Source organism: Aotus nancymaae, unplaced genomic scaffold, assembly GCF_030222135.1.
Source record: "Aotus nancymaae isolate 86718 unplaced genomic scaffold, 86718_ANA_hifiasm-v0.15.2.pri h1tg000002l, whole genome shotgun sequence".
Taxonomy (NCBI): domain Eukaryota; kingdom Metazoa; phylum Chordata; class Mammalia; order Primates; family Aotidae; genus Aotus; species Aotus nancymaae.
This window is the reverse complement of record NW_026988413.1, coordinates 35,270,644-35,296,238: the sequence shown is the minus strand read 5'-3', so window position 1 is coordinate 35,296,238 and position 25,595 is coordinate 35,270,644. Positions and strand designations below refer to the sequence as shown.

At 37.9% G+C, this 25,595-nt stretch overlaps 1 protein-coding gene across 6 annotated transcripts in view; it reads left to right on the top strand.

Moving 5' to 3' along the window:
• The window catches only part of CPED1 (cadherin like and PC-esterase domain containing 1), a 313,055-nt gene that overhangs the window by 277,077 nt on the left and 10,383 nt on the right, over window positions 1–25,595 (top strand). For 5 of the 6 annotated variants that reach the window (XM_064373989.1, XM_012474072.2, XM_064373978.1 and 2 more), the window contains 4 exons: window positions 7,376–7,596; window positions 7,861–7,962; window positions 8,370–8,457; window positions 12,595–12,741. In XM_064373989.1, coding sequence (XP_064230059.1) covers window positions 7,376–7,596; window positions 7,861–7,962; window positions 8,370–8,457; window positions 12,595–12,741 — 558 coding nt within the window. Of the gene's footprint in view, window positions 1–7,375; window positions 7,597–7,860; window positions 7,963–8,369; window positions 8,458–9,628; window positions 9,829–12,594; window positions 12,742–25,595 lie in introns of those variants that run through there. The other variant, XR_010341759.1, reaches the window with a different exon arrangement.

The window sequence follows — 25,595 nt, the reverse complement described above, 5'->3', positions numbered from 1 at the left end:
TTCGAAGGATTCTTTGTGTCTCTGTCTCCTTCAGTTCTGCTCTGATCTTAGTTATTTCTTGTCTTCTGCTAGCTTTTGCATTTTTTGATCTTGCTCCTCTAGCTCTTTCAATTTTGATGATAGGGTGTCGATTTTAGATCTTTCCTTGCTTCTCATGTGGGTATTTATTGCTGTAAACTTTCCTCTAGACACTGCTATTAATGTGTCCCAGAGATTCTGGTACATTGTGTCTTCGTTCTCGTTGGTTTCACAGAACATCTTTATTTCTGCCTCCATTTCATTGTTTATCCAGTCAACATTCAAGAGTCAGTTGTTCAGTTTTCATGAAGTTGTGTGGTTCTGAGTTAGTTTCTTAATCCTGAGTTCTAACTTGATTGCACTGTGGTCTGAGAGACTGTTATGATTTCTCTTCCTTTGTGTTTGCTGAGGAGTGATTTACTTCCAATTACATGGTCAGTTTTAGACTGGGTGTGATGTGCTGCTGAGAAGAATGTATATTCTGTGGATTTGGGTTGGAGAGTTCTATAGATGTCTATTAGGTTTGCTTGGTCCAGATCTGAGTTCAAGTCCTGGATATCCTTGTTAATTTTCTGTCTCGTTGATCTGTCTATTACTGACAGTGGAGTGTTAAAGTCTCCCCCTATTATTATGTGGGAGTCTAAGTCTCTTTGTAGGGCGTTAAGAACTTGCTTTATGTATCTGGATGCTCCTCTATTGTGTGTGTATACATTTAGGATCCTTAGCTCTTCTTGGGGCCTTAATCCTTTTACCATTATGTAATGCCCTTCTTTGTCTCTTTTGATCTTTGTTGGTTTAAAGTCCATTTTATCCGAGACTAGGATTGCAACTCCTGCTTTTTTTTTCTCTCTCTCTCCATTTGCTTGGTAAATCTTCCTCCATCCCTTATTTGAGCCTATGTGTGTCCTTGCATGTGAGATGGGTTTCCTGGATACAGCACACCAATGGGTTTTGACTTTTTATCCAATTTGCCAGTCTGTGTCTTTTGATTGGGGCATTTAGCCCATTTACATTTAAGGTTAATATTGTTATGTGTGAATTTGATCCTGCCATTTTGATGCTAGCTGGCTGTTTTGCCCATTAGTTGATGCAGTTTCTTCATTGTGTGAAGATGGCTCTTTGCCATTTGGTAAATTTTTGGAGTGCCTGGTACTGATTGTTCTTTTCTACATTTAGTGCTTCTTTCAGTAGCTCTTGTAAGGCAGGCCTGGTGGTGACAAAATTTCTCAGCAATTGCTGGTTCATAGAGGATTTTATTTCTCCTTCACTTATGAAGCTTAGTTTGGCTGGATATGAAATTCTAGGTTGAAAGTTCTTTTCTTTATGGATGTTGAATACTGGCCCCACTCTCTTCTGGCTTGTAGGGTTTCTGCAGATATCCACTGATTCTGATGGGCTTCCCTTTGTCGGTAACCCGACCTTTCTCTCTGGCTGCTCTTAGCATTTTTTCCTTCATTTCAACCCTGAATCTGATGATTATGTGCCTTGGGGTTGCTCTTCTTGAGGAATATCTTCGTGGTGTTCTCTGTATTTTCTGGACTTGAATATTGGCCTGCCTTGCTAGGTTGGGGAAGTTCTCCTGGATAATATCCTGAAGAGTGTTTTCCAGCTTGGATTCATTCTCTCCATCACATTCAAGTACATCTATCAAACATAGATTAAGTCTTTTCACATAATCCCATATTTCTTGGAGGCTTTGTTCATTTCTTTTCACTCTTTTTTCTCTAATCTTGCCTTCTCATTTTATTTCATTGAGTTGATCTTCAATCTCTGATATCGTTTCTTCTGCTTGGTCGATTTGGCTATTGAAACTTGTTTATGCTTCACGAAGTTCCCGTGTTGTGTTTTTCAGCTCCATTAGGTCATTTATATTCTTCTCTAAGCTGTTTATTCTTATTAGCATTTCATCAAACATTTTTTCAAAGTTCTTAGTTTCTTTGCATTGGGTTAGAACATGTTCTTTTACCTCAGAAAAGTTTATTACCCACCTTCTGAAGTCTGTTTCTGTCCATTCATCAGACTCATTCTTGATCCAGCATTGTTCCCTTGCTGGTGAGGAGTTGTGATCCCTTGGAGGAGGAGAGGTGTTCTGATCTGGGTGTTTTCATCCTTGTTGCACTGGTTTCTTCCCATCTTTGTGGATTTATCTACCTGTAGTCTTTGTAGTTAGTGACTTTTGGATGGGGTCTCTGAGTGGACATCCTTTTTTGTTGGTGATGAAGTTATTTCTTTCTGTTTTTTAGTTTTCCTTCTCACAGTCAGGCCCCTCTGCTGTAGGACTGCTGGAGGTCCACTCCAGACCCTGCTTGCCTGGGGATCACCTGCAGCAGCTGCAAAACAGTAAGGGTTGCTGCCAGTTTCTTCTTCTGTTATCTTCATCCCAGAAGGATACCTGCCAGATGTCAGCCTGAGCTCTCCTTTATGAGATGACTCTTTGGATATATGGAGATCAGAGAGCTGCTTGAGGAGACAGTCTGACCCTTACAGGAGCTTAAGTGCTGAGCTGTGAGCTCTATTGTTTCATTCACAGGTGCTGGGCAGGTACGTTTAATTCTGCTGCAGCAGAACTCATAACCACTTTTTTCCCCAGGTGCTCTGTCCTGAGAATGTGGGGCTTTATTTATAAATTCCTGACATGCTGCTGCCTTTTTTCAGAGATGCCCTGCCCAGCTAGGAGGTAGCCTAGTCACAGTCTGCCTGCAGAGGTGTTGCTGAGCTGCTGTGGGCTCTGCCCAGCTGCTGTGTGAACTTCCTTGTGATTTTGTTAATAGAGGTATAGTTAGAACTGCCTCAGTAATGGCAGTCTGCCTCAATCATGGCAGACTGCCTCTGTAATGGTGGACTGCCTCAGTGATGGCAGACTGCCTCTGTAATGGCGGACTGCCTCAGTGATGGCAGATTGCCTTGGTAATGGCAGACTGACTCAGTAATGGCAGACTGCCTAGGTAATGGCGGACTGCCTCAATAGTGGTGGATTGCCTTGGTAATGGTGGACGCCCTTCCCCTCACAGAGCTGGACTGTCCCAGGTCCAGCTGTGCTTACTGTGAAACTCTCAATCTAGAGCATTTCAGATTGCTGGTCTTTGTGGGGGTGGGACCCGCCATGGGACCCGCCGTAAGACTCGCCAATCCAGATCACATGGCTCCCTGTTTCAGCCCCCTTTTTTTCAGTTGAATGGGTGGCTCTGTCTCCCAGGCATTCCAGGTGCCAGTTGACATGGCTGCCCAGATTTGTGTGAGTTTTTGTACCGAGACCCACTGCACCAGCCATGCTGGAAACTCATTGCACTTTTCAGCCCAGGAATCTCCTAGTCTGTGGGCAGTAATAATTCATCTGGAAATGTGGTGATCACTCACCCTCTGCATTGTTCTTGCTGGGAACTGCACTCCAGAGCTGTTCCTATTCAGCCATCTTGGATCTGCCAACTGGGAGACACCTGAGGTATTGTAAAACAGACTAATAGAACAATTTTAAAAACAAGCTTCAAGCTTGTGTAGAGTCTAGGAATATGACATCCTTTTAGGTCCTATGGTTCATAATGCTATGAAAAAGAATGGGAAAAATACCATTCTTTTTCATAGCACCTCCTGTATACTTTGTGGTGGCTCACACTGCATGCAGAATCTTGGGAGTAGAACAATGCAGAACTTTTCTAAGCATATCTTTGTATTTAAAACCAAATCACATTTTCTTTCTCATTGCTTATCCAAAAGAGAAAAAAATACCTATGGATTCTAATGTAAGGCAATAATTTTCACAGGAGAGAGAAAGAATTATATCTAAATTGTATGACTAGTCACAAATATTTTTTATATAATGTAGACCTTTTAAAACAGAAGCTTTTCCTTAAAACAAATAATCTGCAAATTTCCTTTATAAAAATCTACCAAACTGATTGGCCTAAAAGATATAAAGATTGAATAGGAATCATGTAACTGAAACGAATCACTCTTTAATTCCTGGCAGTATTTTCAAATTGTGTGATATGTGCATTAAAAAGCTGACAGTTTGAAGTTAGACATCTTTTAGTTAGAAATATCAATCTTTTACAAAAATTGCTTTTCCAACAGAACAATCTATCTTAATATTACAACTGCATTTTCACTGTAGTTATACTTTATCATTTCCATCTTTCATGAATAGAAAGGCACTAGAATAACATCACCCTCTAGAAATCTCAGAGCTATGTCTGCTAGATTCAAATTTGTTGTTGAGATATTTGCTATTTAGAAGAGCTTCTTGTGCAGATGACAGTGGTGATGCTTCCTTCTCCCATTCAGGTAGTGCTTGCTAGTCACTGATCAGCAATGGGGCCACCTGGGACCCATTCTGAGAGCACTGGTTTGCTCAGGATGACCATCTCTCTTCCAGTTCTCCATCCAGAACTCCAGTTTTTCCAACCACCCTTCAAGTCCTGATGGAGATCAGAAGGAGGTTTAGTAGGGCAGGAAAGAAATTGCTGTGACTTAGACATTTCCTAATTTTGCTGTCATTTTCTCTAGAGGAGCAAATGAATTTTAAGTGCCTAGCAAGGCAGCTTACATTCATTTTGTGCTTACTGGGTGCCAAGAATATAAAAAGTATTTAAAATCACATTTAAGTCCTCCTACATGGAGCTCTGTTTCTCCCCACTGTACATATAATGACATGAACCCTTGGAGAGGTCACATGATTTGTCTAAAATCACCTAGTTAATAAATAATAGTACCTAAGAATTCTAAAACAGGACTGTTGTGCCACTGACATGCTTTAGTGGGCTGCCTTTGCACATATAAACACCCAGAAAATACTGGAAATCTAGGAATTTTGTTGTTGTTTTTCTCAGTAACATAGAGCTACTTTGATTTTTGTCAACCTTTGTATCACTCTGCATAGCTCACAATACAGATATCTAGGGAGGTTCCAGGCTGCCGGGGGATACCCTAGGAGGGACTGCACTCTGATACTGAAATGAAAGAACCTACAAAAAAAAAAACACCCATACTGGCAATTTAGTTTAAAAGCTAGATCTCAAAGGTCCTTTACTATCATTACGGACTGAATTGTATCCCCTTCACCAAATTCGTACATTGACGTTCTAATACTCAGTACCTCATAAAATGCCTGTATTTAGAGATAGGGCCTTTGAAGAGCTGATTGAGGTAAAATGAGGTCCTGTATGTGGGGTCTACTTAGTCCAATCTGACTGGGATCTTTAAAGAAGAGATTAGGACATAGACACATACAGAGGAAAGACACGAAGAAAAGACAGTCACCTACAAGCCAGAGAGGACCTAGGAAGGAACCAACCCTACTAGCTACTTGATCTTGGACTTCTAGCCTCCAGAAATATGAGAAAATTAATTTGCATTGTTGAAGCCACACAATCTGTGGTATTTCCTTATGGCAGCTGTAGCAAACCAATACTAATGGAGTTGTATAACTGCTGATATCTAAAATTAAGAGCTTTCCTAAACATACAACATTCCTCTTTAAAAATCAGAAATGTAGGCAAGAAAATCAAACATAAATTGTTAAAGGTTGAATGTAGTAAGAAGAAATTCAAGTTATTTCACCAACTATTTTATTACACTGGAATCTTATTGCTCCAAATGCAACCTGGCTGAGAGGATCTATGACTGAGTCCTTGAAATCCTGTTATTTGGGGTAGCCTAATGATGATTATGATAACACTACTCGAGCTGAAGGCAAATTGGAGAAGCTTTCTAGATTTCTTCAGACAGCTACTTGGATATACTTACCGTGGAAAGAGTTTAAACCTTTGCAGATTCTCACTAAATTTTCTGTGGAAGGACAAATACAAAAGTACCTGAGAAGTGATGGTAATGCCTGCTATTAAAATCAGAAGAAAACATGTGCATGACGAATGGAAAGAGAAATCTCAAAAGAAAGAAAAAAAACGAAGAATGAATTAAATCTTATCCAAAGACATTAGAAGGGATTGTCTATGACAAAAATCCCTTTGACTTTCAAGTCACTACATATTTCTAAAGTGCATGCATGGTACTATGGGGGACATTAGAGTTAGAAATTGACCTTGACCTCAAATATTTCTTGATAGGCTATGAGAAAATAAAAAGATGCAGACACAAAGAAACCATAATTTCATGAGACTTTTGTAAAATCTGTAATGGCAGTCAAAATTGTAATAAAATCAAAGAGGACAGAAAAAGTAATTGTGGCTAGGGGCACTGGATGAGACCTATTGGTAGAAGCAGCATTCATGTCGGGTCTGGAGGGTGACAAGTGGGGTTGCAGAGGGAACTTTCAAGGCAAACAGACTAACATAAGGAAAAGCAGATGTTGAAGGCAAATCATGTCTAGCGGAAAAGTAGGAGTCTAACATGTTTACGTGAAGGGAAGCATTAAGAGGATGGGTCCATTGACCCTGCACTTGGAGTTAAAGGACCTGGGTTTGAATCCTGTGTTCTTCATTTAGTAGATTTATGTCCTCCATCTTCCTGAGCCTCAGATTCCTCATATATGAAAAGGAGATACTGATTCAAACCTCACAATTGTGAGATTAAAAGTGAGTCATCTGTGTGAAATCTCAACCTAGCAAAGCCTGATATGTAATAAAAATTCAGTATATGTGAGATGAACTTAAAGGATTCTGTAAGAAACAAGGAACCAATAAAGTTTTTGAACACACAAATGAGATGACCAGAACTAGGCATTTGGAAATGCATCTCAGCAATATTGTGTGTAGAATGAATTAAAAGACAGCCATTGTACAGGAAAGAAGACCCAGTAGGAGAGGATTGCACTATTGCAGGTTTGAGGCAGTGAAAGCCTGAACAGGACTGTGCTGCTGGGAATGGGTAGGAGGTGATGTGGGTAAGAGGCTTCATTGGAGAGGAAACGGCACTGGGATAGGCACCCTGGGACATGCACTGCTGTTCAGAAAATTAGATTCTGGTTCTGTGGCTTTCTTGACTTCTATTGAGCTACCTCTGTGAATTCTCAGTTTGCACATCTATAAAATAAAAAGACTGGAAAATCCCCAAGCATTCCTAGAGCACTAAAATGCTTCATGGCTATTTGAATCAATAGAACTTGTTAAGCTTATTAAATGAGAAAGTAAAGAGCATAAGGGAAATAGAGAAATTGAAGATAACCTGAAACAACAAGTGGTAAATAAGAGTTAATGTGTCAGTACATGATGGCATTACTAAGAATATGGAAGGGAGGAAAAGAAACAGGTTTGGGAGGGAATATGACGAATGTTATTTCTAACAGTTTGAAGGGCTGTCCTTCAAACAATTAGATAATGTGAATATTCAAAATTTCATTAAAGTATCTTCTGTACCATGTAAACATAAGCTTTTAAAAAAATACTTTCTCTTTAACTTATAGATTCTTTTCATTGGAGATTCAACCAACAGAGGGATCATGTACTATCTTATTGAAAGGCTGAATGAAACGTTGCAGGAATGGCAGAAAGTACATGGCACTAAATTCTATCACAACGTCAATGGTGGGAAGACTTTGATCAGTTATTCCTACTATCCTCAATTCTGGATAAGCCCTTCATTGAGACCAACATTTGAAAATGCTCTTGAACACCTCTTGCAAAGGTACAATGAAACTATAATTAGTGACACAAAAATCACAAAGTGCTGATGTTCTACTAAGTAGTCATCACTGCTTAACTGCTCACTGTACATTAAATGTACTCAAAAGCTTAGATACCAAGTAAGGGGGCAGAAAACAAGTTGGAAATGACAAGGAGTCTTGCTATCAAGATGCCAGATACAGTTCAGTGAAATGTGAGGCAGTGCAGTTACAATGTTTACCTCCTGTTTTAGGGTAACGTGTTTGTTTTTCTTTCTGGATTTCAGATCACGTCCTCTAGAGAATACTGGCCGGACTGTGTTAGTTGTTGGTGGCGTTCAGTGGCTTAATTCCAATCACCTGCAAATTATTCACAAAGTTTTGAAGAGGTAAATGTCTGCAACAATAATTGTCATTAGTATTCTAAGTCAAAAAAGTTACTATTAATGTGACTGAGTTTTATCTACATTTTAGTTAAAGAACAACTTATAATTTAGCATTAAACTTAAAGTCTAGTTTAAAATACTAAAATAAAATAGTCTTTTATCCAGTTACAACATGGCTGTTCATTATCCAGATTTACATTCAGTACAGATCAAAATGTGTCTACTGACACCTAAAACTCTATCTTTAAAAAAAAAAAACCTAATATACATCAAATATGTAAATGTGTATTCAGTCTTATATGCCAATTATCACATTCTGAAAAATTCTACTGTATTTGTTTGTATAAATAACAAACATCTAGAACTGTAATTAAAGTTACTGACTTTAGAATTATAATTATCTCATTCAGGGAAAATTTACTCAATATCCTAGTGATCATCAAAACTTTGGGAATTGGATTTCATCTGCCAGTGGATGGAGTACATTTCTTAACACAGGTAAGCACATTTCCTCTGGGCTAGGTGAATTTCATGATTCCTATAAGGATCCCTGCTGGAAAAAGATGCATAAGGTACTATAAAATATTAAGTAACCTTCATGAAAATAAAAGAAGAGAATATACTTAAGGGTTATGATTGCAAATAAATTATAATTATTTTCATATAGCCCACAAAAATGCATTGACTTCATAAAAGAGGAAATAATGTGTTGAACTATGCAAAAATAAAGAGCTGAGGGGTATATGAGAAAGATAGTGCTTTAGGTATCCCTTACCCCTCCGGTTTTGCATACACCTTTAAAGGCTATATTAAAAGGATTTCCTTTTGTCAGGTTCATGCTGAAGCCACAAACAAAACTGTCATTATCAATGAGTCTTTTGGGAAAGAGTGGTCTTTTTGAAAATGATTTCAAACCGATTATTTTATTTTAAAAATTGTCTTTGAAGTAGTATCATTGCTTTTTCCTGTAATTGGATATTCATCAGTGAAAGGAGTAGGGGTCTCTGACCAGTTCTTATAGAAGATAGTAAATTAGCCTCAGCACTGGTTAGAAGTCTCAGAAAAGAAAAAAAAAGAAAGATAGGATCTGCAGGGATGAGAACCAGCTGCTCTTGCTCAAGCGAAGAGAGCTCCAGAGCAGCCAGAGTTACCGGGCAATTGCAAAGTAATGACGCTGATGAGCACTGAGAACTGGGGAGACAGGAAGCTGTTCATTTAACGTGTAAGGAGGTTGAGATTTATATTTTTGTGTCTCCGTTGAGTGCTACTACCTTTCCCCAGCACAGAACACAAGACCCCCTACTCTTTTCTCAAAAACATACCTGCCTGGACGGCAGATCTTCTGTGATGCAAAGACAGGAGAACTGGTAGAAAGTGGCCAAGGCACAGCCTCTAAATTCAGCATCTTGGGGTCAGCGGGGGTTAAGGTTATTCAAAATGAGTTGATGCAGTTAACATCTGCGATAGCTGAAGGGTTTAAGACTATTGGGGATCAGGTGAGGGGACCTTTGATAAAGTCTTCTGTGGGTTGAATCCCTGTAATGTTATTTGAAGGCTACAGGTCAAGTTCGCAATTTCTTCTTGACGACTCCAGTAGCTCCACTGTGCCTCTTTGATGACAGCTCCTCACAGTAACTGGCGTACTTGTGGCCTCTGCTCATACTTACAGGTTACAATTCAGAATCGATTCCTCTCAGCAAACATTTCTTCAGCACTTACTATGTGCCACATATTGTATTAAACGTTGTGACTGCCACCTGAACTTTGATGGTGCTCATCAATCTTTTTAAACTGAGTCAAGACAGAAGGAGAAAAGAAGGGGAGAGGCAAAGAACAGGAAAAAGGAAAAGGGGATAATTGCAAGTGAAGGTAGAAAAATTCAAATTTTCATCATGTGCTCATATGACCATTCAGTGCTGGCTTCCGCCTTTCTCTGTAGACTTACTCCTTGCTACCACTGCACATGCACACAAGTGGGTGTCAAACACACACTCACACTCACAACACCACTGAGCTCAGTCAGGCTGAGCATGTTTCAGCTTCTCAAGCACACCATGTTCTCAGTCACCTCCAGACCTTTGAAATAAATCCCTATTCCTTCTACTCGAAGTCAACTCCTCCACCCTCCCCCCATCTGGGTAACTTTCAGTTACTCTTCAAATGTTAGCTTATATGCTTGTTCCTCAGAGAAAACCTCTTGATGCACTAGACTGGGTTGGCTGCTCCTGCCATGAGCTCCTCTAACAGTGTCTTATGTTCTTACTCATGTCACTCAGCACATATACTCCTTGGCTGTCTGTCTCCTCTGCTGGATGGTAATTGTGAGAGCAACAAGGGAGCTGGGGGTTAGGGGAGTCTGTGTGGCTCACACTGATAGCTCAAATGCCAAATACAATTGTCAGCACATAGTACATCCTCAAAAATTAACTGGTATACAAGTGAGTGTAGCAAGCGTAGTATCTAATAGGTAGCTTTCCAACCCTTTGTCCTCTCCCTTCCTCCCGCTTCTTGTAGACCTGAGTCCATTGATTCTATCTTCAAATGTACTCAACGTTTAGCTCCCCCTCTTAAGTAAGGAGATGCAGTATTTGATTTTCTGTTCCTGCATTATTTAGCTTAGGGAAGGTTCCAGGTGCATCCATGTTTCTGCAAAAGACATAATTTTGTTCTTTTTATGGTTGCATAGTATTCTATGGTAAATATGTACCACATTTTCTTCATCCAGTCCACTTTTGATGAGAACCTAGGTTGGTTCTATGTCTTTTCTATTGTGAATAGTGCTGTAATGAACATACAAATGCATGTCTTTTTGGTAGAATGATTTATTTTATTTTGGATACATATTGAGTATGGGGATTGCTGGGTCAAATGGTAGTTCTATTTTTAGTTCTTTGAGAAACCTTCAAACTCCTTTCCACAGTGGTTTAATTAATTTACATTTCCACCAACAGTATATAAGCATTCCTGTTTTATACAGCCTCACAAACATCTGTTAATTTTTCACTTTCAATAATAGCCATTCTGACTGGTGTGAGATGGTATCTCATTGTGGTTTATATTTGCAGTTCTCTGATGATGAGTAACATTGAACATTTTTTTATATTTGTTGGCTGCTTGTATTTTCTATTATTCTACTTTGGATTGCTATAAAGAAATACCATAGACTGCGTAAATTATAAAGAAAAGGGATAATTTGGCTCACTGTTCTGCAGACTATACAAGAAGCATGGCACCAGCATCTGCTCTGGCGAGGCCTCAGGAAGCTTACAATCACAATAGAAGGCTAAGGGGGAGCAAGTGTGTCACATGACAAGAGACACAGAATGACAGAGGGAGCAGAAGAGAGCAGGGGAGGTGCCAGCCTCTTTTAAACAACCACATCACACGTGAACTCATTACCGTGAGGAGGACACCCAGCCATTCATGAAAGATTCACCCCCATGTCCCAAACACATCTCACTAAGCCTCACCTTCAACACTGGGGCTTATATTTCAACATGAGATTTGGAGGGGACAAATATCCAAATCGTATGTCTTCTTTTGAGAAGTGTCTGCCAGTTTTTAATGGGTTTCTTTGTTTTCTGCTTGCTGATTTTAATTCCTTAGGATTCTTGATATTAGAACTTCGTCAGATGCATAGTTTGCAAATAGTTTCTCCCATGCTGTAGGTTGTCTGTTGTGTTGATAGTTTCTTTTGCTATGCAGAGCTCTTTAGTTTAATTAGGTGCCACTTGTCAATTTTTTGGATTTTGTTACAGTTGCTATTGGGGTCTTAGTCATAAATTCTTCGCCAAGGCCAATGTCCAGAAGGATTTTTCCTAATTTTCTCCTAGGATTTTTAATAGTTTAAAGTCTTACATTAAGTATTTAATCCATCTTGAGTTAATTTTTATATATGGTAATTGGTAGGAATCCAGTTTCATTTTTTGCATATGGATAGCCAGTTATAAATAGTGCTATCCAATAAATAGCACTATTTATTGAGTAAAGGGTCCTTTTCCCATTACTTATTTTTGTTGACTTTGTTAAAATAAGTTGGTTATAGATGCAGCTTTTTTTCTGGGTTCTTTATTCTCCTTCATTGGTCTGTTTCTGTTTTTATACCAAAACCTTGCTGTTTGGTTACTGTAGCCTTATAGTATAGTTTGAAGTCACATAATGTGATGTGTTGGCCTTATTCTTTTTGTGTAGGATTGCTTTGGTTATTAGAGGTCTTTTTTGGTTCCATATAAATTTTAGAATAGTTTCTTTTTAATTCTGTGAACAATGATATTTGTAATTTGATAGGAATAGCATTAAATTTGTAGATTGCTTTAGGCAGTAATGTTGATTTTTAAATTGAGAATTTTAGATATTTTGATGAGTCTTTGCGGGCAATAAATTTAACCACTTTTTACTGAAGAAGTTCAAAACTGTGTGCCACTATAGATATTGCTGTTTTATACATACATAAATGATTACATGTATGTTTTGAGTAAAAAAAATTAGAACACATCTTTATTTAAGAAATGTATGTGAAATTTCTTGTCTTACACTATGACCAATCCCAGTAAAACAGATACTTACATAATTTCCAAATAAAGTATTGAATCATAAAACAATCCTCTGTTAATAAAAATTCTGCTTTCCAATCAGAGTGAAGTACAGAACTTATGGAAAGAAAATTTGATTATTCTGGATACTGCAAAAAAATATGGCTATGAAGTAGTTGACACATTCACCATAACAATGGGAAGATACAAAGAGTTTCTACAGGGGAAATGTGGATGTCATTTCCATGAGGTATTTATGCTGGCTCTCTGAGTTTTATAGCTTTTGATTTTTTAAAATTGTTTGTTGTGTCTTTAATTGTATTGTCAGTCTTATTTTGCATGAAACAAAAAACAATGTCAGGTGGAGATTAAATGATCTGTTCATCATCACTCAGCCAAGGCATGTAGTAACCACAGCTTTAGCTCTACCAAATGAGACGTTAAAAAATGTATGTTTGTTTAGACACTTCAAAACTAGGACCATTGGTCAATCAGGCAGGAATATGGGAACCTGGAGAGCACTTAATTTCTCTAATAGACTTCAAGCCTTCCCATCAGAAATTGAATCTAAAAAAAAAAAAAAGATGGCAAAGGTTTTCGTTAGCAGCAGCTTACAAAACAAGTTTACTTGGTGTGCTAAACTAATGAATGACCTTCTTTCATTGGCTTGTCCAGTGCAGAGCAGGAGGACCTGTTTTTTTGAGTAGGAGTTTTTTCCCTCCCCCAGGGTGAAAATAATTTTATTTTTAACCTATAAATAGGCTAAGCTGATAAGGTAATAGCTTAAAACAATTTTATTCTTTTTCCTCCTGTCCTTTTGAAACTTCTGTGGATTACTTACTCCCCTACCCTTGAATAAAAAAAGTCTTGGGTAGGACCCATAAGTTTAACACCACTTTAACAAAAGGTCTCCAATCACCTTCGGGCATAGGAGTATCACTTCAATACTAAAATTGTCCCATTCTGGGTCATAACTACATAAGTCATTTCCCTCCTCAGCTTAGGTTTCCCTCAGTCTCAAAAGCCCAAACCAGGGGAGAGGAGGCAGGAGACTTCTTTGCCATTTCCACATCTTCCTTCTCTACTCTTCTACCTTTTTCTGCATTGGTCAGAATAGAGATGGGAAGCTAAGGACCAGAAAGAAGAGTCTTATTTGAAGAGTACAAGCATGACCCAGTGATGTGCTCTCCGAGTCTCACATGCTACTTCTTTCTTTGATGAATACTTTTGTGAATTGCCTTGAAGAGCCTCCTCCCCACCAGTAGAACTTTCTGGCTACAACTTCCTTGATGGCAGTAATACCTCTCCTCCAGCTAGATTCCTTTATTGGCTCCTTGGTATCTAACTGTCCATTGCTCTGTTGAGGATCACATTGCCCCTCCATGCATCCTTTTGAAAAATATTCAAAACAGCATTAGGCTTGCTATACTTTGAACCAAAGAAATATATACATTTTTATCTACAGAAATATTAATGGATCCTTGCTCTGTTGTTGCTGGAAATATGGTTAGTTCCCAATGAAGCTTTCTCACCTTTTCTGCCACCTTCAAGTTGATCTGTAGCCACAGTGTATCAGACCAGTTCTAATGCTTCCCAAACCCCAAGAGACATGTGTCCGGCTCTCTTGAAGTTTCCTCTCACTTGGCTTACGGCAAAAATGAAACAACACCCTAGTGGGGAAGAGGACCACAAAACGTTGGAAAGCTCACACAGAAATTCCATATCTTTCTTCCTCTTTGTCCCATAACTCTTTTGGTGAAAGAAGGATATGGGAAACTGGATTTTTCCATACTTTTGCAAGTCTTGCATAGGTTATCCAGAAATTACTTGTAATATGAACTTTTTCGGCTACTGTTATTTTGCTGTAGGTTTCAGGAATTCAGCTGAAACTGAGATGAAAAATGCCTTAATTTGTCTTTCTATCAGATATTGATTCACTCTTGCTTGCTTGCCTTCTTTGTAAATGAGGATGCATTCATGAGTGGATTGACTAGTGAGGTGACAACTAAAGTTTCCTTCTGATTCTGTTTTTCAGCCCTTAGCTGACTATCAGAATCCATCTTGGTGGGCAGGCACAGTGGCTCACACCTGTAATCCCAGCACTTTGGGAGTCCGAGGCAGGTGGATCACTTGAGGTCAGGAGTTCAAAAACAGCCTGCCAGCATGGTGAAACCCTGTCTCTACTAAAAATACAAAAATTAGCTGAGTGTAGTAGTGGGCACCTATAATCCCAGCTACTGGGGAGACAGAGGCAGGAGAATCACTTGAACCCTGGAAGCAGAGGTTGCAATGAGCCGAGATTGCACCACTGCACTCCATCCAGCCTGTGTGACAGAGCAAGACTCCATCTCAAAAAAAAAAAAGAATCTGTCTTGGTCCCAAGAGTCTTACAAATACTAAAAATGTTACTGACACTGCAGTAGTTGATCTCTATGATTTATAGGTGGATTTACATCATCCTTTAATATGACCAAATGGAACTACATTTCAGAGAAGTGAAAGCCTGTAGCCACAGTACAGAACATGACATTTTAAATTTTGACCTAGCAGCTTGAAGCTGAATCGTGCTGTTACAGAACAGATTTTAAGCTGTAGGATACTGTGTGTCTACTAATGTCTTCCACAAGAAAATATACAACCTTTAGAGTACTTATCCTATTTGCAAAATGTCAAGACTTAGAAATGCAAGGGCAGTAGCCTAGAACAGAAAGAAGCAAAGATCTGGCAGCTGAGCCAGGCCAGGATCACAGCTGGCTACAAAAGCAATCCAGTGGTTGCCAAACTCATAGAAAACAGGGCTTTTGAAAGACAACATACAGATTGGTTTTGTTCCTCTTTTAGAAAGGATTTTTGTTTATTTATTTTTACATAATGTCTTCAATTCATATTTTTGTGGAAAGGTGTCCACTTTTCTTCTTTTTTTTAAGCTTTAGTGCTCTGAAAGTCTAAAGAGGAAAACGTCCTCGAATGATTTCAACATGGCCCCAATTAAAACAGAAGATGCCCTTTCCACATGGTTACATTATGTGTATCTCCTACCACAGCAGCAACCAGTTCACATGAATAACCATGGTATTCAAAAAACATAAAAAGACTCTGAACCATCAGCACTAGAATATTGGCTTATAATCATTACTGACTAAAACTATCCTTAACTTGCATAATAACAATGATTCAAGCATGCCAGGAAAATCATTTTGCTTATTTGACTTTATAGTTTTGGAAGTGTAATTATCACAACTTTCTTTTTCTTAACTCTATTTCTGATGTAGGCTGTCTTGATAGCAAGCCATATAGGTCTCCCCCAAATTATCTCAATTGATTTCAGAGTAGTGTTATCTATTTTGTTGGGTTTTTTTTTATTTTGCTCTGTCACCTGGGCTGGAGTGCAATGATGTTATCTTGGCTCACCACAACCTCTACCTTCCAGGTTCAAGCGATTCTCCTGCCTCAGCCTCCCGAGTAGTTGGGATTACAGGCATGTGCCACCACACCCAGCTAATTTTTGTATTTTTTTAGTAGAGATGGGGTTTTGCCATGTTGGCCAAGCTGATCTCAAACTCTTGACCTCAGGTGATCCACTCGCCTCGGCCTGGCAAAGTGCTGGGATTACAGGTGTGAGCCACCAGGCCTGGCCTATTTTGAAGTTTTCATGTTTAAGCTAAAATAAGCTTCTGGGAGCATTTGCCTTTCCAGTCACAACATACAGCTGATATGATCATCTTTCTCAACTGATTCCCTTCATCATAAAGTCTCTAAATTCATTCATCACTTAGGCATAATTACTGCATAACTCTTGAACAATTTGTACCACTTGTACCTCAGGAAGTCTCTACAGCTGACACTAACATTTTATAATGTTTCTAAATCATCACCTAACATCTTAACAGTAATGTAATAGCAATGTTAGCTTATTAAAAACAATCCAAAAACTCTGAAAGTCTTTTTAAAGGGTGATTTGATAATGAACGCAGCAAGCTGGGAAAAAGTTGATTACTGGTCTCATGTCTAAAAAGTTAAAGGGGAAAAATTCTGTTGATAACCTTTTTTTCCCCCTCTGTGCTCATTTTAAGAGCCTGGCAAATAAGTCTTACCATAAAGTAATAACAAGAGTTGAAAAAATTGTGTTAGAACCATAAAAATTCTGGCTTGGGGGCCTTTTATCTTCTGATGTTCAACTAAACTATTTCCACAATAGATTCAAGGGTAGCTGAGAAGGATTGGTATAATCATTATAGTAAGATATTGATGTTTTTTCTTTGGTTTGTGGTTAGAATTCTATCATAGACATAACAAACTTGCTTCAGTGAGCTCTCACTGCCATAGGTGAGATTAAAGGTCTTGAGGTGTTTCTTTCATCTGTCAAGGCAACGAAAGAGAATATGTTGCCACTAAGAAACTATAAACAATTTCCCAACTGGTATGCATCAATTTTGACTAACATGTTCCTGCTGATTAGAAAAGCAGGTGTTTCTTTTTATGAGTGGAAATGGATTACGTTTTCCCAATGTTTACATAGGACAACAAACAGGATCCAGGTAGCTCTTGCCCAAGAGAGGTTTTGGATGGTGCCTTCAGTTATGTGGCAAACTACTGTGAACAAGCTAAAACCTGGAAAGAATATGGTAATGTTATCGACACAAACCTGGCTGCAGAAGGGACAAATCCACAACCAATTGTTATGTTATTATTCATTAGTCTAATAGGTTACCCAGACCTCATATAATATCTTCCTTTTCTGGCAAATGTAGCTATAGCTTTTTACTCAGTCAACAAAAAACATCTGGTATCAAACCACCACTAATTCCAGAAGTTTCCTTTGATTCTGGTACCATGGAAAGAAGAAAAGAAGGGAGTTTCAGTTCTTTGTCAGAGACGGTTTCCCACAATTAATTAATCTTAACCCAATAGTCTTTATTATTTAATCTTAATTAAATAAACAAAAGATTATTTGGCCTAGAAATGAAGTGTTTTACTTTCTCCTTTAAACTTTACAAGTTTACTATTTAAACACAATTTAAAAATTAAAAAAGAAACCTTTAAATTCATCTGGTAAATAAACTGAAATAATGACTTTTAGGGAAAAAAAACAAAAACAAAAGATCCAAATATGGTTAGCATAGTTAACTGATATAGAAGAACCCAGAATTTAACTTTCAGCATGGCTATTTTTAATGACAGTACGGAAATTTAATTCAATAGATATTTTTTAGTATCTACTCTATGTAAGCATTGTACTACTGCTGTAAGTGAGTTAAAAGAGCATTTTATAGGACTTCCATAAGCATCTCAAAATCAACATGTCCCCAAAGGGAGAATTAATATTTCCTTTAAACTTTCTTCCCCTTTGGTGTTCCCTAATTTACTCTATCACACTGCCATTTATAAACTGGAGCCATCTTCTACTCTTGTTTATCTTTCTTCAGCCCCTTCACGACCCCTAATTAGCCAGTTACCAAATCCTGTATACATGCTATATATTTTCCATGCCTTTCTTCTACACTCCATTCCAACTGCCTTGACTTTGTTTATTCTTTTACTGAATCATTCAACATTTATTTTGTGAGTCCAGTTCTGAACTAAACAGTAGTAATATAAAACTAAATAAGACATACTCAGGACATTGCAATCAGGGTCAGGTCTAAAAACCCATATTATGAAACAATACATTTGATAGCCCATAAGATATATGAATAGGATATTGTGATAAAACCAAGAAGGGGCACTCAATCTGAGGATTAAGTGTCTCTCCTTGAATAACCATCCAAGTTAATTGTTGAAGGATGAACAGGACTTAATCAAGATAATAGGATAATGGTGGAAGGAAGGCCAATGCAACCCCATAGAATAATGTGAACCAAAGTAGCTCTGAAATAACTTGATGTTCTCAGAATCACAGGGAATCCTGTAGATAGTAGAATATCAATCACAAAAGGGTATTTGAAAAAAGTAGGTGAGGGCAAGATCATGGTAAGAGCTGGATGATCCTGTAGGTGATGGAGACCCACTGACAGGTTTTCAAGAGAGGAGTGAGATGGTCATGGTTTTGTTTCAAACAGTTAAGACTAATAACAGTGAGGAAGGAAGATTTGAAGATGATCAAGTTAGAAAGAGAAGTTAGGAGAATTTTTTTCCAGAAGTCAGGTGAGAGATGGTAAAGGTCCACCCAAACCAGGACAGAGACAGCAAGTTTAAGACAGAAGTGGACAGAAGCAAGCTAGTTTTAAAAAATGGTACCTGTAGATCTTATTTATGGCATGCAGGAGTGGGAAGAATCAAAGATGACTCCCAACCTGAGTGATGGATTAGAGAGCTAAATTGGAAGTTGAGAAAGAGAATAACTGAAAAGACATTGTCTTAGGAAAAGATGTTGAGTTCAATTTTGAACATGTTGTGTTTGAGCTGCCTCTAGGACATCCAGGTGGAGATCTCCAATGGGCAGTTTGATATACAAATATGACACTGGAGGGACAGATAGGGATGGGAGATAGCACTGGGAGTCATCAGAAAATAGATAGTAGTTAAAACCATGAAAATAGATCATCCAGAGAAAGTGAGTAGAGTGGATGAGGAAGAAACTCCTGGAAACACCAATATTTAGGCAAAGTCTGAAGAAATAGGAGCATTTGAACTTAAGCACAAACTCATAGCAGGAAAACTCTAGTAGAAGGTGATGCCATGGAAAGCCACAGAATAACTGTTTGTAAAAAGGAGAGATGGAGACAGGGTCAATGTTGCCAAATGTAATAGATTATTAAGGGAAGGTTTCAAAATATTGTTTTTGGCATGAGGATGAGGGGTAGGGTCCTTTCTGATCATCTTAAGAGTGTTTCTGGTAAAATGTTGGGGCAAAAATTAGACTAGAATAGATTGAAGAAGTTTTAGAAGTAAGAAAAGGAGCTGATAACAGCTTTCAACAAATAAAAATAAGAAAGAGGGAAAGATAATGGATTTAAAGGAGGAAAGACTTTGGTATGCTTTTAAACAGAGGGGAAAAATAAATACCAAGAGATAGAAAAAAATACAAGACAGAGAAGGACAGTTGGAGAAAGGCCCCTGAGGATCAGGTTGAGGATTCAGGTAAACAGTGTGTGGGGTGACAAATGAACAAGGTGGGGAGAAGGGACTCTCCTTCCCTATTATTGATTTTAGAGTAGTGCTTTGTTTGTTTTTGTTTTTATTATTTCTTTGCCCTCAGCTTTTGTAATATTTTTATCTCAGAGCCTCTAATGTCAACTACTTGAATCCATCCTTCTTACCCCCCACTAGGAGAATGTTCCTATACTTCAAATTTGGTGTTGTCATTTAAAATCTTTTAATGGCCTTGTGCTGAAGATGAGTTACAGATTCCTACACTCCTTTTTCAGAAATGTAGTTTCAAACAGTTCTTTCTGTGTAAAATGATTAGTGCTCATTCAATCATCTGTAAGTGCATTCTAGCCTCTGCTACTAGCTGATTAGATTAGAGATCAGTGCCCAGAGAGAATGAATTCATTGGTCATGAGGGATCCCGGCCTTTTCTGAGATGACTTGGTACAAAATTACAAAATCCTTTTCCAAAGGGAACACTCTATATTGAATGGCGATAACACCAATTTTATCAGAGTCTCTCTCTTAAGAAGGATAATTAAATGGAGGATCAACAAACAGTGAAAGTAACTTAAGTTGAACTACTATTATGACTCCATAAGGCAGCTATATTTCCCAGCCTTTGCAATACTGAAACCTAGAATGTCAGTGTGGATCAAAAAGAGATGTTGACCCATAAACTCCTTCTTGTTCTTTGCAGTCAACCCTTATGTCAGGGAGTTTACTACTGGCCTTTAAGAACCAAGCTAAGTCAGAGTTTGAACTATTTTAATTAGCATTTCCTACATTAAGGTTTAATGTTCTAATTTGATGAAAACAGGTTTTGTGGTTTGAGAAATACTGAATATACGTCCACCTTATGGGCTCTCAGATAAAAAATTAGTATTTTAAATAATCCCAGAAGCTCTTACACTAAAGAATCTGGTTATCTTAGTTTGACCCAGTTTTCATCCAGCATTTCTGACCACAGAATGACTTTTCCTTTTTTTTATTACAACTATTAACACCCCACTAAACACACTTTGAGAAAATTGGCATAAGGATAAGGTCTAAAAAATCATGCATGAAGTACAGACTAAATGAGGCAGATTGACCACAAGCATTTATATTCTCTTCCACTTGAAACCCCAAGAAAAAATACTTTAAAGACATAAAGCTACTTACTCACTTACCCCCCAACCCTCTGCCACAAAGAAAAGACAAAATAAGAAGTAACTCATAACAGACAAGAAATCTGAATTCATTTGAATTCATTCTATGAAGTTTGACTTAGTAGGCAACATAAGGTACCACCGAAAGTGCCTAGCAAAGAGAAACACCAGCTGAGGGTGAGGCATACTTGCTGCTCAGATCCTCTTAATGGTCCACAGTCTAAAGGAACCAAGTGCTGAAAAAGGTAAGGCTGAGACACGGGTCAGAAAACAATGGCTAAAAGTCTATGTGCAAAACTGGTAGACCCCTGAGTTCCTCACCCCAGCTCATACAGTCAGGAATCTACATCCTGACATACAATATCTTTCAAAATGGAACTGCAGAAAGTCTGGACTCAGAAACACAAATATAGTAAAGAATAAATTAATGTAGAGGCTGGAAACAGAAAGATGAAGGTAAAGTTGGCCTGTGAAGGGAGGAGCCCTGAGCTTTTCCCTAGACCTCCTAGCAATTCCATAGTCATACATAGAATGCCTCAGACAGGAGGCTGGAGAGCTCTTCGGACAAGAAACTGAATGACCCACTGGAAGATCTTCTTTATAAAGGCCAGAGTAGTGTTAAGCAAATTCCTACAGCGAAGTCAGTAGTTGGAAATGTTAGTCCCCACACAAATTGTATAACATTTAGTGCCTTAATCTTAAAATATTTAAGTTCAAGAGAGTTAGATAGAAACAAATACCTGTGTTTTAAGGTCCAATATATTCCAAGACCCAAGATGCACATGTAAATAGAGCAAGAAAAGAATTAGCTTATAATCAGACTAATAAAGGTCATTCTGATAGTATAAAAATTCAGCAACATAGCCACTTGGGAAACTGAGTTTAAGACAGGGGAATTTAGTATCTAGGGGACTGCATAAGAGTGTAAGATAGAACCAACAGTTTAATATTAAATTGGTAAACTTCCGGTCTGGACCTCCTGACAATCAGTCTCACACCTCAGTGCAGAATTTGTTCCCAGAGCCAACGCTCAGCTTTCTCCAAGGGCAGGAGTCACAGAGGCTCAGCTGTCAGAGTAAGAAGGGCTGGGGATTAGAGGAAGGGTGGGAGACAGACAATATGCTGACTGCAAATGTGGAAACAACAAAACAAAACAAAACAAAAACTCATTCCTAAAGAAAATTTTAGTCTTGCCCCCTAATCCCCAGCATTTTTGATGGATTCAGAAATTGGATTCCCTTCAATCAAAACAGAGTTTATTTCATGTGGCCATAATTAAATATTTGGGGGCTAAGCGATGAAATCAAAGAATTCCCTATTATCTGTCAAAATTGCATGATGTCCTGAAGAGAAATTATGAGTTACAAGGACTGACTTCTAGCTATTGTTTGGCACATTATTTTTACTCCACTTTCGTGAATTCTTAGGCTACTTTTTCAGCTGTTCATAATTTGGTGACTGGATCTTGGATTGAATGCCATCTGCAGAATGACTACATCCTACAAAAAGTACTTCAACAGTATATGTTTATCTTGAGACTAGCACATTTGCCTAGCCAATCTCATGTTTTCCAACCTCAGAAAGCCATTTCCCTCCCTCCTCTTTAGACCCCATCCATTATCATGAAACATATTTGTAATCAGAACATCCTCTAATCTAGTATAAGACAATTTTGGAACACTTGCACTACAAAAATTGTTTTCTATTTTATTCTGTGGATCTGGAACCACATCAGAAGTTCTTTGGGGGTTATTCAGGTCAAGATCAATTTTAAGAAAGGTATTTGCTTGTAATCTGCCTGACACCTTTCCAGTTCACCAAGCCTTCCCTTTTGTACTGGCTTTTTGGAAATTCAGAGTTATTTTTAGATGCAGCAGTTAATTGACATGGCAATACACTTGTTCTGGTGACTGTTTATGTGAAGTCAATTTTGATTGTTGAAGTTACCTACATTTAATAGTAAAAATTGCAACGTTTTGTTTAGTAATTAGCACAATTGTTTGTTTGGGAAGTCTTGTAATTCCCATAGGCCGAATCCAGTCAAGTTGAATTGTGGCCATTTTTATGCCTTCAAAAATGTCACCATACCCACATTTTTAATGGTGTAGAGAGGTGGAAAGATCTATGATTATAAACTGGGAGATCACTTATGGTATAAGGAATCTATAAAAAAGTAAAAGTTACCTCTATACTCCAAAGCACAGAATTTCAATTCTTGCTACAATGAGTCACAGAAAAGTGTGATCATCTATATAACCTATATGATCTTATAACACTCTATTTTAGCTCCAAAATTGTTTTCCTAAATTTCTATAGTCAGTATATTAAAAATATTTGTCTTTGAAACACTGTAATCTTTACTTGAAAGTCTTACATGTAACTTAATCAAATGTGAACACTGCTGTGAGAAAAATAATTTTTATTATAAGACTATAGAACAATGCTGATCTAATAGGTTACCACACTTCATGGAGATCAATTGTCCTTCACTATCTCTTCCTACTTTTAAATGTACTTCAACACAGCAAATTCACACACACACACACACACACACACACACACAAACACAAAAGTAAAGAGGAGTTACTTCAGATTAGAGTGACAAAATAAACATTGTCCTTTAACACTCATATTTAACATAATACAAACATTTGCCAAATCATACATGTATGTATTATTAACCATATGTAGTAGCTCCTTTCCCCTTAGAGACACATGTCTCTTTGTCAGTGTCAAGTCATCTGCACCCAAATTTAGAGAAGCATTTGGATGTGCCAAACTGTTAGAATTTGTTTCTGAGTAAGGTAACCACTGTATGCAAACATCTGAGGCCTTTTGTCTCTGTGTCAAGGCCTAAATCTTTCACTGATGTTTTCTAATGTCTCATTTTTGTTGTTTACTATAATTACTATGCCCCAAAGGTAACCTAACATGTGTATTGCAAAGCATCTCTCTTTCAAAGTCACATTCCAGTTGACACTTTAGTTGGATTTTAAGAACCCCAAATGGCTCTCTGACTTTGGAAAGGACCCAAATGGGCACATTTCCACACATGAGATCAAAGGAAAGGAGCAATTTGCTCCTTATTGTACAGGTATCAAACATCTTTCACTGGCATAACATTTCCAAGCCTTAAAAAGGTAGCTGACTCCTTTTTCTCTACTTTAGAGCTTATAAAAGTAAGTAAAATAAGGTAATATTTTGAAACTCAGGGACTCAGAAACAGCAGTTTGACAGCAATGCTGGACACTGAACTTTGCACATACGTTCAAAGGAATAATAGCTGTGTGAAGAGATAATCATGCCCACCATAAATTAGTGCTAAGGCTTTTGAATGTACTAAGGAACTATTCATAACATGGAAACAACATGGTGCCTGACCTTGGGGAGCTAGTCTCAGACAATGTCTTTGAAGTCACTTCATTCTTGTTCTTACTTCAAGTATCTTAGACATGTGTCTTTATATAGTCCCCTGGAGGATAGGGACCATATCTGAATTACTCCATGTGTTTCCTGACGCAGAGAACTCTGAAAATTGAAAGATGGATAATATATGGAAAAAACAAATAATTAGATTTTAATTTTACAAGATACAGATTCATTTTGCTTCTCTTCTGCTTTTTCATTACAAAGGATTCTATGAATTCTTGTTCACTATAACAATTAAAAATAAGTGTATACAATAAAAACAAAAACTCCTTTCTTCTACATTAGAGACTCAATTAGCCCTCTGGTATGTAGTTCCATTTTAAACTTACATCCTTGATTTTAATCTCATGCAATTAAAAATATTAGGATCACATTTATGGTCACTGGATTTATCTAAGACTGGGCTTTATGTAGAATTACTTATTTCACCATAAACAATTTAGGAAATAGTAGTTTAAAACTCATTTTAATTGGCAATGTGAATTTTCCTATTCTTCTCTCTCAGTATATAATTCTTCTTGTACTTAGCTTTTAATTTATATTTTGCCATCAAGTTCTAGAAAGCTATCTACAAAGGAATCTGCAGCCTTAATCTAGACAAGAAAACAATAATATAAGATAAAATATATTTGCCAGTTTAACTAAAATGTATTAAGCATGCAATGCATTCCAGCTCCTGTTTAGATTTCTAGCCACTGAGAGTGCGGAAGAGAGACACACAGACACTTTAAATACAATATATGTGACCCCATTTACCTGGCCTCTGTTTCTCATCTGCTCATATTGGAACTTTAACTCTGTGTAAGTGTTACAGGTCCTCCCCAACAGGGACTCTGGGATAAGCCCACTCCCAGAGTGGGTCTCAAATCTGCACAAGTCTCTGTGCAGAGCTTTACTGTGTCCCTTTGTATATTCTCAGTTGGAGGGTTTCCAAAGCCTGGGCTCCAATGAGTTACACTGTTTAGTGAAACACTTTTTTCAGCATTTACTTATAGTTGCTCATAATCATAGAAATCAGGTAATCTCACTGTATTAGTCTATTCTCACACTGCTATAAGCACATACTCGAGATTGGGCAATTTATAAAGGAAAGAGGTTTAATCGATGCATAGTTCAGCATCACTGAGGAGGACTCAGGAAACTTACAATCATGGCAAAAGGGGAAGCAAACACATCCTTCTTTACATGGTGGCAGCAAAAAGAAGTACAGAGTTAAGTGGGCGGCGGGGGGGAAGCCCCTTATAAAATTGTCAGATCTTGTGAGAACTCACTCACCATCATGAGAACATCATGGAGATAACTGCCCCCATGATTCAATTATTAATACCTCCCACCAGGTTCCTATCATAACATGTGGGGATTATGGAAACTAAAACTCAAGATGAGATTTGGGTGGAGACACAGGCAAACCATATCATTCCATCCCAGCCCCTCT